This window comes from Dromiciops gliroides, chromosome 2, assembly GCF_019393635.1.
Source record: "Dromiciops gliroides isolate mDroGli1 chromosome 2, mDroGli1.pri, whole genome shotgun sequence".
Lineage (NCBI taxonomy): Eukaryota > Metazoa > Chordata > Mammalia > Microbiotheria > Microbiotheriidae > Dromiciops > Dromiciops gliroides.
Window position 1 is genome coordinate 102518516 of NC_057862.1, and position 14876 is coordinate 102533391.

A 14876-nucleotide genomic window follows, 5' to 3' on the forward strand; every position below is an offset into this window, starting at 1 on the left:
ATTATTGTGGCAGAGTCGACCTAGTATTCTGCTTTTCTTCTTCTTCAGATGTTTCTAGTGCTTTCTTGAGGTACTTCTGAGTCTCAGGGTAATATGCATGGCCCAGGACAAATAAACAGAGGAATGACAGATAAATAGTTAGGAAAGGCAAATTGAAAAGGGGTCAAAAGTTTTTCTCCTACATCAGAAAGGCACAGCAGGAGCTGTGGACCACATCAGGGGCACCCCTTAAGAAGTAGCATGCCATAGAGAGTGTATTTTAATTTGGAATCAGAAGGCCTCAATTTGAAATCTGCCTCCTTTACCAGTGGTGTGACCTTAGAAAAGTTATTTAAACTTCCCGGACCTTCTGTTTTCTCATCTGTAAGATAAGACAGACCAGATGACCTCCTTCTCTGAGAACATTATCTCGTGATCCCTGCTGACTCTGAAGCTACAAAGGCCTATGTGGAATTCAGATCCCCAACTCTACTAGGAACGAAGGGTGGGGGACCTTTGGTTGAGAAGGCAAATCAGCAGGTGTTTAGAGGTATATGGCCAGCTGCCTAAGGGGCCGTTTTGTGGTAAGGGTGGAGCTGTGAGTCTAATTAAAAACAAACTGAAAACATGCTAACCAGCTAAGGGCCATATTGGCCCTGGTTATCCTTCTGTCTTTGCTGAAGAAAGAAAATCAGTGATCAATGAAAAGGGGTGAGGGTGGGAGTAAGGAGAGGCAGAGGCACAGGAAAGAAATAAAACCTTAGAATGAATAAGAAACCAGAAAATGCAAACCTGCTCTCTCCCTATGAAATAATCATGTTGGGATGGACTAGGGCTTTTTCTCACAGCACCTGATATCCAATCTCTGCTCAGTTCTGAAGCCCAGGTAGGCTTCAGCTATTATCCCAAAAAGTTAGATTTAGCCCTGCTTTATTCCAGTTGAGGGAAGCAATTTCAAAGACTCTTTGACCTCCTCTTGGTCAATGGGCATATGCACTGGCAGAATGAACACAGGCCAGAATTGTTCCTTGCAAGAAAAGTTATGGGATGGATGGGTGAAGGTCAGGCTTAGAAACATAGTTACTCCTTCCTTAGAGACAGGACATGGATTGGTAAGGAAGTATGAAGAAAGCTGATGTAAAGGTGTTTTTATTAACCAGTCTTTGCTGAGCAACCACTATAGATGGAGCCTCAGCCTAGGCATGATAAATACAAAGAGGTCCAAGGCCCAGAGCAAACCAGCACTGGATGGGGGAGAAATAAGAATCTGAGCACTCCTAAAGAAAGTCACCAAGAAGCAGAATAGAGTACAGTTGTAGGGCTGGAAGACTGTCAGAGAGAATGACATTCCCATTATCCATGTGAGAGAGAAGCAATTCCTTGTTGGTACCAGCTGGTAGAAGCCACCTTCCTGCCTGCCAGAAGCTACCTTCCTTCCTGCTAGCTAGCTGCCCCCTGGTGTGCTTGTGTGCTGAGGTCTCCTCAAAATGAGAGGCCTTGAGGCATCATCCCAATTTTCTGTCCCCTAGAGATGCTTCTCTTGGTGCTGTACCTGTGTACAAAGCCTCAATGGTTATCGGGCCCATGGATATAGCTCTTAGGACACCTAATGTGGGGTTAAGGTGTGGAATATGGAGAAATAGACAACTCAGAGGGGAAAAAACCCAATCATCTTCCTTATGTAAAAACTCTGGGGCAGCTAGGTGGCGCACTGGATAGAGCACCGGCCCTGGAGTCAGGAGGACCTGAGTTCAAAAACGGCCTCAGACACTTAATTAACACTTACTAGCTGTGTGACCCTGGGCAAGTCACTTCACCCCAATTGCCTCACTAAAAAAAACAAAAACAAAAACAAAACTCCTCTGTACCCACCACTACACCTAGACACACTGAGCAGGTTTTAGACATCAGGAGAGGTCAGTGGTTAGGCTATAAAGCATGGAACTTCAAGACTTCCCCTTGACTCACTGTGTGAACTGAAGCTGTGCTACCTCAGCCCTTTGAGAACCCTGGATGAAAGGGGCCGTGTAATTGCCACGTCTTTTGAAAAGAGAAGTAAAACAGAGCAGGCAATTAACCGTGTCTAGGAAAACACACTGAGGCCACGGGGGTGGACAATAATAATTCTGTGGGAGGTGGCTGCTTCTTTCCTTTACCTCCTTTCTCTGAAGCACTAAGATTGGTCAACACTTTTGGTGGGAGGGAGGGCCGTGTGGATGGAAGATCTAATCTCACTTGGCTCAGTGTGTGGGTGCACACACCTCACTGTAACTCCACCCTGTACAAACAGGGCTGCAGAAAAACTCTGCATCAAGTGATTCCGAGGCCCTACCAAAAACTCATTCTCACCAGATCAAAACACATTCAGAACCGGGTTCTCCTGTCCCACCTCCTCGGCAGTGGAGGTGGGAACACGTATTACCTCAATCTCTGCCGCTTTGTTCTCTTCTGTGTCCGTTTCTCCCTCCTGACTTCTGTCAGGTTTTGTGGTTTTATTTTTCTCGCTCTGTTTGGCCTTGGCATTCTCTGAGGTCCTGTTGTCCTTGGGCTCCAAAATGTCTTCCTTCCCTGAGTCCTCACAGTGGGCGTGTCTTTCTCTTAATCTAGTCTCTTCTTTTTTTTTGGACTTCACAGGACTGTCCTGTGGCTGCTTGACATATCTGACAGGTTTGAGCTTGGGATCCTTTCGGTAATAACCATCTTCTCGGCCTTTGTAACCAGACGAAGAGTGGAGTATGCTAGGGGAAGTGGGCCGGACGTATTTGTCTCTGTGTCCCCTCATTCCTTCAAGCCGGCTGTCTAAGTCAATTTTGTCCAGTTGCCTCGGGTAATGTTTCCGATCGTGAACCCAAGTGTCTGTCCTGTCCCTCTTGTCGTCTCCATTTTCCCTCCAGTGAGTCAGATCCCTCTCTTCCTCTCGCCTGGCATAGGGGGACTGATCCCAGGATTCTCTACCATTACCCCAGTCTGCACGTGAAGAGCACAGGGGGCTGTGGGAAGAGCTGCAGGAGGTGAAGCTGGTAGTATGAGATCTCGGGGAAAGCGAGCGGCTCACTGGACTTCGAGACCTGGGTCTCTCAGGCCCATATCTGTGAAGGAGAAAAGAAGTGTATGTATATAAATGTGCATACACACCAAAATAGAGAGGCTCGTGTAAATATACTCTCATGAATACTGATAAATATACTGATAAATGCTAAAAATATATGCATATTATTAAACATAGAATATACATATCATCAAACATATCAAATATATGCACTCATGCAGTCAGACACACCACTTCATGTGTGTTTGTATGCTAAGTATGAAATCTTTGGCAATTCACTTCACCTCACTGGGTCTCACTTTTTTCATTTGTAAAATGAGACAATTGGAATTGATTGCCTCTGTGGTCTCTTACAACTCTAAATCTATGACCCTACTAAAAATTGTATGTGTGTGTATGTGTATATACACACACATACATATATATGTATGTATGAATGCACACTTACATTCATATACATATGTGTTCACAAATTTGTACACATGTGTATACTAGAATATATATGTGTGTATATACACAGGTATACATGTATATGCACATATAATTTACATTTATATATTTCATTTATTATTTCTTTCATAGCCACATATACCTATATATTTATAAGATTTCTATAATTATATATCTTTATACTATGTGCACGTGTATGTATATATAGAGGGGGGCGGCAATCAACTCCAACTGCCTCATTTTACAGATGAGAAAACTAAGTCCCAGAGAGGTTATGTGAATCCCAAGGTCCAAAGAACTACTAAGTGAAGAAGGTGGGATATAAACCTAGGTCTCTCTGACTCAAAGTCCAGAACCATTCACTATATAACATTGCCTCTCACACGAGTACACAGGAATGCACAGATTCTTAAAAGCACACATATAAAATATATAAACACAGCCTTACACAAATATTTGATAATTAAACAAGATATTATATATCTGACACTCTAATATTGTAATACTTTCATAAAGCTAGCCACTCTTGGTCTTATCGAAAAGAAGCAGGCCTGACTTTTCTATAGTTGCCTATGGGTGACAAAGACCATAGTTATGTGAACAGCCTTCAGATCTCACATTTACTTCTAGAGTCACCTGGCTGAACCAATAGAAACCCTGAGATTTAGGAACACTAGAGAGATTAGGGTATTATCCACATTACTCCGAGCATGGTAAACAAATCCCATTACATCAGGTCTCTCACTGCTATTGCTGCCATTTAAAATATGATAGTATGCTTGTATCTGTGGTAAGTTTTAATCCTGGCTTGACATACTGGCTTAAGTCAAACAGAGTCAGAAAGATAAAATCTGTTAGGAGAAAAAAAAAAATTCATTCCAAAGCCCAGAATGGATGTTTCGTGGATGTTTCTCTCTCTTGTATTAACTACATTCCTGTCTACTTGCATAAATAATTGAGAGTAGACTATAGGTAGAAACCACTAAAACAAAAAAGCGTCTGAAGCTTTAAATGAATGTAGACATGCTCCAAGGAGTCAAGCTAACAAGAGACTCTTTCCTGCCATTTCTTCCCACTTTTGCATACAAAAAGGACCTCTGACTTTTATATTTTTCCAAAGGATAAATTTATGCACAGAGCAGTCCTCAGCTAAAGTCAATTCTTTCATCAGAAAACCAGAATGTTATTTCTTGAGTTGGGTGTGATGTATAAACATGCTCCCATTGAGAAATCTAAGGATGAAATTGATGCTGGGATGCATTTATTCCTGGGTGATGGGAAATTGGTTGTTTTGCTTTACGGGGCATATCCTACTCTAATAATCAGTCAGCTGGGTGACTGTAGGATAACACAGGACTGGTTTCTAAAGTTTTTATGATTGGCCTGAGGTAGGACATGGAATTAAAAGCTTGCTAATGAGAGGAAAACTAAGGGAGAAGAAAACTTGCTCGTGTTGTTTTCTGCAATGGACATGAGGAGTGAATTCCTACAAGAGTCAATGGGAAGAGGGGCTAAAATAAGCTGCAGAGTCTTAGTTAGATGATTGAATGACATAAGGCCAGGGCCTGAATCCAACTCCTAAAGGGCTTTGGAGAGCCTTCTATCTTAGAATTAGCATATTTTCAATAAACCATAGAACTAGCCAGTAGAGGAATGAATTGCTCAGATAACATTCCTAAGTTAACAGCCCATGGACTGTATTATTTATGTATTAACTTTCTCTTTGAAAATAAATTGTAGGGAGCAGCTAGCTAGTGCAGTGGATAAAGCACCAGCCCTGGATTCAGGAGGACCTGAGTTCAAATCCAGCCTCAGACACTTGACACTTACTAGCTGTGTGACTCTGGGCAAGTCACTTAACCCTCACTGCTCCACAAAAAATGAAAAAAAAAAATTGTACAAGCTGCATTTGGATCTAAGCTCATGTGGATGTTGGAGCTTTTGGCATATGTACTGCAGTAGTAGTTCTGAAGTAAGGGGTGAGTGACAGAGTGTAGGGCATCAAATTCCAAATTGGATAATACCTTTGACTAGGCAGGCCATGAGGACAGATGGGAGAGACAATCTCCCACGGTCCCCCGCCCCAAATATTTATAAAACCCTGGCCTTAGGTGTTCCTTCCATGAAGCCGTTTTCTCATGTTGGATGGGTGGGAGGGTAAAAACAAAAACTCAACTTGATTTATGGTTGGGGTGTTCATTGCCTGGTTCAACTTCCCTTATAATGTAAAATGGCCGAATTTTATAGATTGCTCAGAATTTGCTTTCCACATGGCTCAACTCTGTCCCACAAGTCCCGGGCCAAGTATGCCTCACCTGTCTGCTTCCCGGAACAAGTCCCGCTCCCTCTGAGAGTGGATGTCCTGGATGATGGCTGCAACATTCTTCCCAGGTTTCTAGGTAAAATTTTTAAAAAATCAACTTTAATTAAGTTTTGACAATACCCGACTACAAGATAAGGTCACTCCTTTAGGCCACTATAAGGAGGAAGAATGAAATGAAACAAAGGTGATAAAGAATGCATGTGTAGGGGCAGCTAGGTGGCATAGTAGATAAAGCACCGGCCCTGGATTCAGGAGGACCTGAGTTCAAATACGACCTCAGACACTTGACACAAGCTGTGTGACCCTGGGCAAGTCACTTCACCCTCATTGCCCTGCAAAAAAACAAAAACAAAAAAAAGAATGGATGTGTAACATTTTCAAATGTTGCTGATAAATTAACCCATTAGTGCTAATGTTAGTACCCATCTACCAAGACAGAAAATGAAGGAACACTAATACCACTATTATGCTTATTACACCCTCAAAGAGATTAAAGATGAAAGGAAAGGACCCTCATGTACAAAACTATTTATAACATCACTTTTTTGTTGTCGCAATGAATCAGAACACAAAGAGGTACCCATCAGTTGGGAACAGCTGAATAAATTATGTCATTTGAACATAATGGAATAATATTGTTCTATCAGAAATCACAAAAGCAGGGAGCAGCAAGGTGGCGCAGTGAATAGAGCACCAGCTCTGGAGTCAGGAGGACCTGAGTTCAAATATGGCCCCAGACACTTGACACTAGCTGTGTGACCTTGGGCAAGTCACTTAACCTTCATTGCCCAACCAAAAAGAAAGAAATCACAAAAGGGCTGGGTTCCAAGAAACATGAGAAGACTTCTATGAATGGACACAGAAGGATATAAGCAGAATCAGGAAAATAATTTATACAATGAAGCATTCTATATACCTCCTGACAAAGAGGTGATAGACTCCAGGTGCAAAATAAGAGATATATTTTCAGATATATGTCTATTTATTTTGCTGACTTGGCCCATCATAAGAGAGGTTTGTTTGTTTATATGGCAGAGGAGGGATATGAGGAGAAGAATATTGCAGTGATGTCCAAAGAATAAAAAGACAACAAAAGAAGGTTATTGAGGCATTAAAAATAGATTTATGTTAATTTTAAAAATATGACTAGGAAGTTCAGAGGGAGACATAGGTAAGCAGGAGAGCTTTGAAACTGACAAACTGAATTCATTTTATGTTTTGGGTTTTTTTTTGTTTTTGTTTTCGTGAGGCAATTGGGGTTAAGTGACTTGCCCAGGGTCACACAGCTAGTAAGTGTCAAGTGTCTAAGGCCAGATTTGAACTCAGGTCCTCCTGAATCCAGGGCCAGTGCTTTATCCACTGCGCTACCTAGCTGCCCCTTATAATTTTTTTTTGGGGGGGGTGAGGCAATTGGGGTTAAGTGACTTGCCCAGGGTCACACAGCTAGTAAGTGTTAAGTGTCTGAGGCTGGATTTGAACTCAGGTCCTCCTGAATCCAGGACCAGTGCTCTATCCACTGCACCACCTAGCTGCTCCCATTTTATGTTTTTAAAAAGGTAACCTGTATTTAATGGAACTTTGTTATTTCATATACAATCCTTTTTTTTCTGTTTCCTGTACACAGAAATGTTCATATGAATAGGAATTTGTCAAGTTCAGGAAAATGAAATATAAACATTGAAAAAATAAAACTAAGGAAGAGTGTTAGCATTTACTATCTAAAAACAGAATGTCTATATTATCCCCCTTGAGTTACAGAATGTTGGATATGATAGAGACTTTAGAGATCATCTAATTTAATCATCATTTATGTCATAGATTATGAAAATGGAACTCAGAGAGAAGTGACTTGCCCAAGGTTATATAGCTAAGTTAGACTAGACCTAGAACTCAGATTTCTTGATCTTCAAATTCTGGCTTTTTTCACTAATGGTCAAAAGTCATAAAATCAATGTTCTCAGAAAATCTCTAAAAAGTACATGCTCTTCTGATAGAGAGGTCATGAGATAATGACCTACACTAGACAGCTAAGCTCTAAGAGAGAACCCCTGGGGCTACTCTCACAGTTATCCTCATTTAACTTTTCTCCACTCTCCTCTACAACTTGTCTCTCCTTTTCCTTCTCTCTTGCATCCCTCCCCCCGGCTCTGTCCTTATTTAATTAAGTTCCTTCAGTTTATGGATGAGGAAGGGAAGGGTAAGAAGGAAGGAAGGAAATAAGGCCTTATGTAGTACCCACCCTGTGCCAAGCTGTGGTAAACTGTGCTAAACACTTCTTTTTTTTTTTTTTGGCAGGGCAATAAGGCTTGCCCAGGGTCACCCAGCTAGTAAGTGTCAAGTGTCTGAGGTCAGATTTGAACTCAGGTCCTCTTGAATCCAGGGCCAGTGTTTTATCCACTGCGCCACCTAGCTGCCCTGCTAAACACTTTTTACAAACATCTAATTTGATCCCCTCAATAACACTGTGAGGTAAGTGCTATTATTATTCCCATTTTACAGTTGTGGAAACCGAGGCAAACAGAGATTATGTGACTTGCAAGCGTCACATACCTAGTTAGACCGAAACTAGAACTCAGGTCTCTTAATGTTCAAGCCCTTGATTTTCCCACTAATTGCTAAAAAGCAAGGAAAAAAGTTTCTTAAATAAGACATCAATTTGATGCGGCCAGGCCTCTTGCTGTTCCCCAGAATCAGTTCCATCTTGCTACTGCAAGTTCTTTCTACTGTCCCAGGGAAGAGATTGGGAGTTAGCAACTGGGTCAGTACACAGAGACAAGAGAGGGGAAGGGGGAAGAAAGAAGGTGAAGAGAGGCTGAAGTGGTCAAGAAGGGGGAATGAATTAGGACTGCCTCCAGGCTTCAGTCACATTAGGCATCAGCATGATCTCTCCCTTACCTTAGACTCAACTGTGTTTTGCCGTTCAGAGTAGGTGCTTAATAAATGCTTATTCCCTTCCTCTTCTTCACTAAGAAGGTCCCTAAGTGTGTGGCTGGCCTCACTCACAGAGGAAGCTACACTCTTTCCCCACTGTTTACAGCATCCTCTAGTGGCTGCCGGAAAATCTCAAGCAATGACGAGAAGGCCCAAGAATTTCCGAGAGAAAGATTCCCTACATCCCCAGGGTCAAAGAAGTATGTTTGGTGATACCCTCCTGGACTAGAAGATGTTTTTCTTGGATTAAAAGCATCCTTTTTTCCTGCTTTCAAATATAAAATAGCTTTCTCAACCATTAAGCTCAAAAGCCATGATGATGTTAGGGTGAGGTTGAGTGAAAAAAAATAGACTTGATAGCTACTGTCCTAGGTTAATAAAGGCTGAATAAGATTAAAAACCCCCTTCCTGGGGGTGGGGCTCTCAGTAGAAATGTTTAAAATTTTTTTAAGGCAGGATATTCCAAAGGTAGGAAAAAAACTAGAGTTGAAAGCAGGAAACCTGGCCCCAAACATGCTCTTCTCAGTCGTAAGACCTGGTACAAATCACTTCAATTTTCCAAGCCTCAGTTTCCTCACTGGTAAAAGAAGATGACACTTTCTCCACCTACTTTTTGGGGTTATGATGAGCATCCAAAGAAATGATGAAGACAAATTAAGTGATGGCACATGCCTGTAATCCCTCCTAAAGGGGAGGCTGAGGCTGCTGGATCATTTAAGCTCAGGTGTTCTGAGTTGCAATAGGGCTAAAGCCAATCAGGTGTTTGCAGTCAGTTCGGCACAATTATGGTGAGCCCCTGGGAGCTAGGGGTTACTAGGTTGCCTAAAAGGCTCAAACAAGCCCAGATCAGAAACAGAGCAGGCCAAAACTTGCCTGCCAATCAGCACTGGGATCCAGCCAGAGTATCTAAAGCACTTCCAGCCTGGGTAAGTGGTGGTGATCCAATCTCAATTAAAACAAAGCAAAACAAAATGCAATGAAATACATGTGACTTGCAGGGGTAAAAGAAATGAATGTGATAAGAGATTATGCTACAGACCACCTGGGTCACAGGAACAATTAGATAAGGAGCTGAGGAAACACACCACAAAAATGTTGTCCTGAGGCATGATATAGAAGAAATGGGGGATTGAAAGTATCTGTACATCTGTTTAGATTAACTTCCTGCCAAAAGCTGAGCAGCTGATCATTTTTAATTTGCCTTATCCCTTTTATCCTTTAAATAAATGAAGAAAATGACCAGGGGAATTGATAGAAGATAGGAACTGTTTGTTGATATATAAATAATGTAATCTTTGGAGACAAGTGACCACTTCTTCTTAGAACTTGTCATTAAGGAAGGGAAAGCCAAATGTAGGCATGTTAGAATTTCCAAAAATGGATTTCAAAGGGTTCAGAGAAAGAATAGACAGAATGCAATGGTAGGCATTTAGGTGGTACAGTGGATAGTGTGATGAGCCTGAAGTCAGGAAAATGAATCTTCCTGAGTTCAAATCTAGCCTCAGACACTTATTAGTTGTATGACCCTGGGCAAGTCACTTTACCCTGTTTGCCTCAGTTTCCTCATCTGTAAAATGAGCTGCAGAAGTAAATGCCAAACCACTCTGGTATCTTTGCAAAGAAAACCCCAACTGGAGTTATGATGTGTCTGAGAGACTGAAAACGACTGAACAAGGGAAATGGCTTAAAATACTTCAAGGCAAGTCAACTTAAGAAAGACTGAAACTTATCAAGAAAGAAAGTCTGAAGGAAAGGGAGAAAAAAGGTACTGATGTGGCTTCTTTGGGAGCTCATGAATCAATTCAGATTTTTAAAAAGAAGGAAACGCAGGCAGAGAAATGAGGATAAATACAAAAGTGGAGCATGGTCCTCCAATGGATACTTAAAGTTCAGAGTGAACTGGAAATGAACTGAGGCTGGCAATGATTGCTAAGAAGAACAAAAAGGGACTTAAAAAACTGTGTTGGGGGCAAGAAAAAAATTGAAGCAGGCATCCACTTGTTCATGGCAGATGAAACTATGATAAACAACGAAAAGACAACTACCCAACTAGTTATGCTTCCTACCCCCTCCCTCCCCAGGTGAATTACCTGTGGACTGAGAATGATAGAAGAAAAATAATTCATTTAAACCTGTGTTAAATTAAGAAATAAGAACAAACCTATCTTTAATGAGTTTGTCACCAGTCCCAAATGAATTTAGATATTAGAATACCAAAACAATAGACAGATATGATTATTAAGATGCTTCTGGTAATATGTCAAGGAGGAACTTAGAGAACCAAAGATATCTTTGGATAGAAAAGGGTCAATTTGGTGGGCCAGTAAGCTTAACTTTAATTTCTGACAAAATTCTAGAATCTATTATTAAAGAGATGGTTTGTAGCATTTATAAAGGGATAGTGATCGATAACAGAATTGTCAGGTGAAGGGAATGCTGTGAACATAACATGCTTACGTTTCAGCAAAGCATGTGACAAAATCAAGCATGCTATCTTTGCAGATAAGATGAGGAGATAATGAGGTGGGTTATGCGATGGATTCAGAACTTAAGGAATATCCACACTAAAAGGATAGTCACTAATGGTATCGTGTCGATTTGGAGAGAGGTGTCTAATTCAGTGCTCCAGTGAGATGTCTTAGAGCGCTGTTCAACATTTTAATGGATAAATTAGATGAAGGCAAAATGGCATTCTTGTCAAATTTGCAGTTGAAATGAAGTTGGGGGTGCGGAGCTAACATAAGAGATGAAAGAGTCAGGAAATTCTGACAAGTTAGAAGAATGGGCTTAATCTAATAATACAGAATTTATGGGGATAAGTGTGAAGTTCTACTCTGAGGTTCAAAAAATCAACTTCACAAGTACAGAATGGGGAAGACGTGGCTAGAAAACATTTTCTGTGCAAAATGTGGGGGTTTTCATGGAGTACAAGCTTCAAAGAAATCAATGGTATGATATGGCGACTAAAACAACCAAATGCTACCTTGGGTTCCATTGAGGAAGGTGATACCTCCATAGTATTCTGCTCTGGTCACACCAAACAGAGTGTTCTGTGTTTCACTCGAGGAAGTAAATTTTAGGATCTTGACAAGCTGGAGTATATGCAGAAGGGAAGAGTCGGGATGGTGAAATGATTACAGATCCTGCTAGATGTGAATCACTTAACAGAACTGGGATGTTTAGCCTGAAGAAGACCAAGGTTAAAACATACCCATCTTCAAGTATACTAAATGACTGTCATGTGGAAAAAATTAAACTTGGTTTGCTTGGCCTCAGAGGGAAGAATTAGAAGCAAGATACAGACGTTTTAGAAACGCAGATTTTAGCTTCATCGATGTGAGAAAGAACCTCCTAACAGAATTGTCCAAAGGTAGAAGGGGTGTATATGACAGGAATGGGTTCCCCCATTATTGAAGACTTCCATATTGAAGTTAGAGAACCACTTGTCAGAGAAGATATCAAAGGGATTCTTGGACTTGCTGGACATTGAGATTTGTCCCCTTTGAGGTTCTGTGGTAGTAATTATTTGCCCTCCGAAGCCCTCCTTGACTCTTTATGTAGGAATCCAACAAAAGATGAGAGAAGAGACTTTCAAGGAAACAGGGAGTAACAAACAAGGACTGTTTGACCTTTATTTTATGGCCCAGGAAATAATGAATCTCTTCATCATGTTGCTAAAGGTCAAAAGAGATAGATCATACTTACCAGCTACATTCAGCAAAGCTATACAATGTAAGACTAATAAGCAGCTCAAGAACCCGTATATGTTCATTCTAACAGTGGGAGATTCACATGGTTTCAAGACCTTGGCGGAATTAGCCTCCAAAGGATGCTGGCTCTCAGGAAGTACAGACAGACCCACAGGAAGGCTGAAGTTCTCGGAGGCTTCATCCCCAGATTAGTTGTCATTGAGAGTTCAGGCCCAGTCCTGGCTCTGCCCATCTGGCCCAGCTTCCTGGGGTTGCCTGTAATAAGCTTCGTTTTTTCCATGTACAAAATGAAGATAAGTATGGATATTGTACAGCTACCTATTGCCTTGAGACCTGGCAGGGCTGCAATTATAGAAGGCCAGGGAGTTACTGTAAGGCCCCAAAGAAGAAATCCATGGAAGGGGCTTTGTTTGCTTAGAAGTTATTATTAAGGACACAGAAGCACAGAGCACCTTAGAAATGAGTGTTGTCATTTGTAACTGTGCCCAAAGGGCTATAGAACTGTGTATACCCTATGATCCAGCAATACCACTGTTACCAAAAACATCCTCCAAAAGAGAACAAGGCCTATTTGTAAAAAAATATTTATAGCAGCTCTTTCTGTAGTGGCTAAGAATTGGAAATCAAAGGGATGCCCATCAATTGGGGAATGGCTAAATAAGCTGTGGTATATGATGGGGATGGAATATTATTGTGCTATAAGAAATGATGGGGGGGGGCAGCTAGGTGGCACAGTGGATAAAGCACTGGCCCTGGATTCAGGAGGACTTGAGTTCAAATCCGGTCTCAGACACTTGACACTTACTAGCTATGTGACCCTGGGCAAGTCACTTAACTCTTAATGCCCAGCAAAGAAAGAAAGAAAGAAAGAAAGAAAGAAAGAAAGAAAGAAAGAAAGAAAGAAAGAAAGAAAGAAAGAAAGAAAGAAAGAAAGAAGGAAAGAAAGAAAGAAGGAAAGAAAGAAAGAAGGAAAGAAAGAAAAAGAAATGACAAGCAGGATGATTTCAGAAAGGCCTGGAAAAACTTGTATGAACTGATGTACAGTGAAGTGAGCAGAACCAAGAGAACATTGTGCACAGAGACAGCAATATTGTTTGATGAAGAACTGTGAATGCCTTAACTGTTCTCAGCAATAAAATGATCCCAGACAATCCCAAAGGACGACTGATGAAACATACTATCCACCTCCAAAGAAAGAACTGATATTAACTGAACACAGACTGAACCATGCTCTTTTTCACTTTCTTTAATTTTTTTCTTTTATTCAAGTTGTCTTGTACAAAATGACTAATATGGTAATGGTTTACATAATCATACATGTATAACCCATATCTAATTGCTCACCGCCCTAGGGAAGGGGAAGGGGAAGGAGGGAAGAAGGGATAAAAATGGAAACTCAAAACTATAAATAAAAATGTTTATTACTTTAAAAATTAATGAATAGATATTTACATAAAAATAAATAGGTGCTATCAAGATCTTGTTATTGCTATGTTCTCCTATCTCTGCATTTAATCTGTACTGTTTCCTTATCCTGGAATGCTCTCTCCTTCTATGCCACCCAGCCAAATCCTCCCCAGACTTCCAGGTCCTGCTCAGATCCCTCCCCTTTCATGAAAGCTCCCCATCTGACACCAAGCAGCAGCGATTTCTCCCTTCTCTGAACTCAGAATAGTCTTTTTTTTGGGGGGGGGGCAATGAGGGTTAAGTGACTTGCCCAAGGTTATACAGCTAGTAAGTGTAAAGTGTCTGAGGTCACATTTGAACTCAGGTCCTCCTGAATCCAGAGTCAGAATAGTCTTATTGGTTAAATCCCTCATATTTCTGTCTTCTCTCTCCAACTATATTATAAGCTACTAAAAATATTAAATTTTTTTATTTGTTGCTTCCCTCCTCCCCCTCCCCCAGCAATTGATAAGCATTTATTTTCTTTCCCTTCCTCTTCTTTTCTTCCCCACTCCCCAGCCAAGAGGGGAGGAGAGGGGGAGAGAAACAAAAAACAAAACCCATGTAACAGATATGAAGATAGACAAGATATGCAGATAGTCAAGCAAATCAAATTCCTACACTGACCCTGTCCAAGAATATATGTCTCTTTCTGTATCTCATGTCACAGAAAACAACTAGGTAGCATAGTAAATAAAGCCCTAGATTTAGGGCTAGGAAGGTCTGAGTTCAAAACCTACTCAGACTCTCACTAGCTGTGTGTCAATTAACCTTTCAGCCTTACTTTCCTCATCTGTAAAAATGAGCATGATAACAACACCCATTTTAAAGGGGTTTTGTGGGTATCAAATGATATAATATATGTTAAGTGATCTCTAAACTTCAAGGGTGATATATTAGCTCCTATTTTATTATTTATTTATATTTACCCTACAGTGCCTAGTATAATGCTTTACACATGGTAGATGCCCAGTCAACACTTGTGACA

General features: G+C 40.9%; 1 protein-coding gene across 2 annotated transcripts in view; it reads right to left on the bottom strand.

Moving 5' to 3' along the window:
* RBM20 (RNA binding motif protein 20) overlaps positions 1–14876 on the bottom strand; it is a 241331-nt gene that overhangs the window by 25449 nt on the left and 201006 nt on the right. For both annotated transcript variants that reach the window (XM_043986658.1, XM_043986657.1), the window contains exons 8-9: positions 5794–5873; positions 2402–3068 (exon numbers count right to left, since the gene is read on the bottom strand). In XM_043986658.1, the coding sequence (XP_043842593.1) occupies positions 2402–3068; positions 5794–5873 (747 nt within the window). The remainder of the gene's footprint in view (positions 1–2401; positions 3069–5793; positions 5874–14876) is intronic.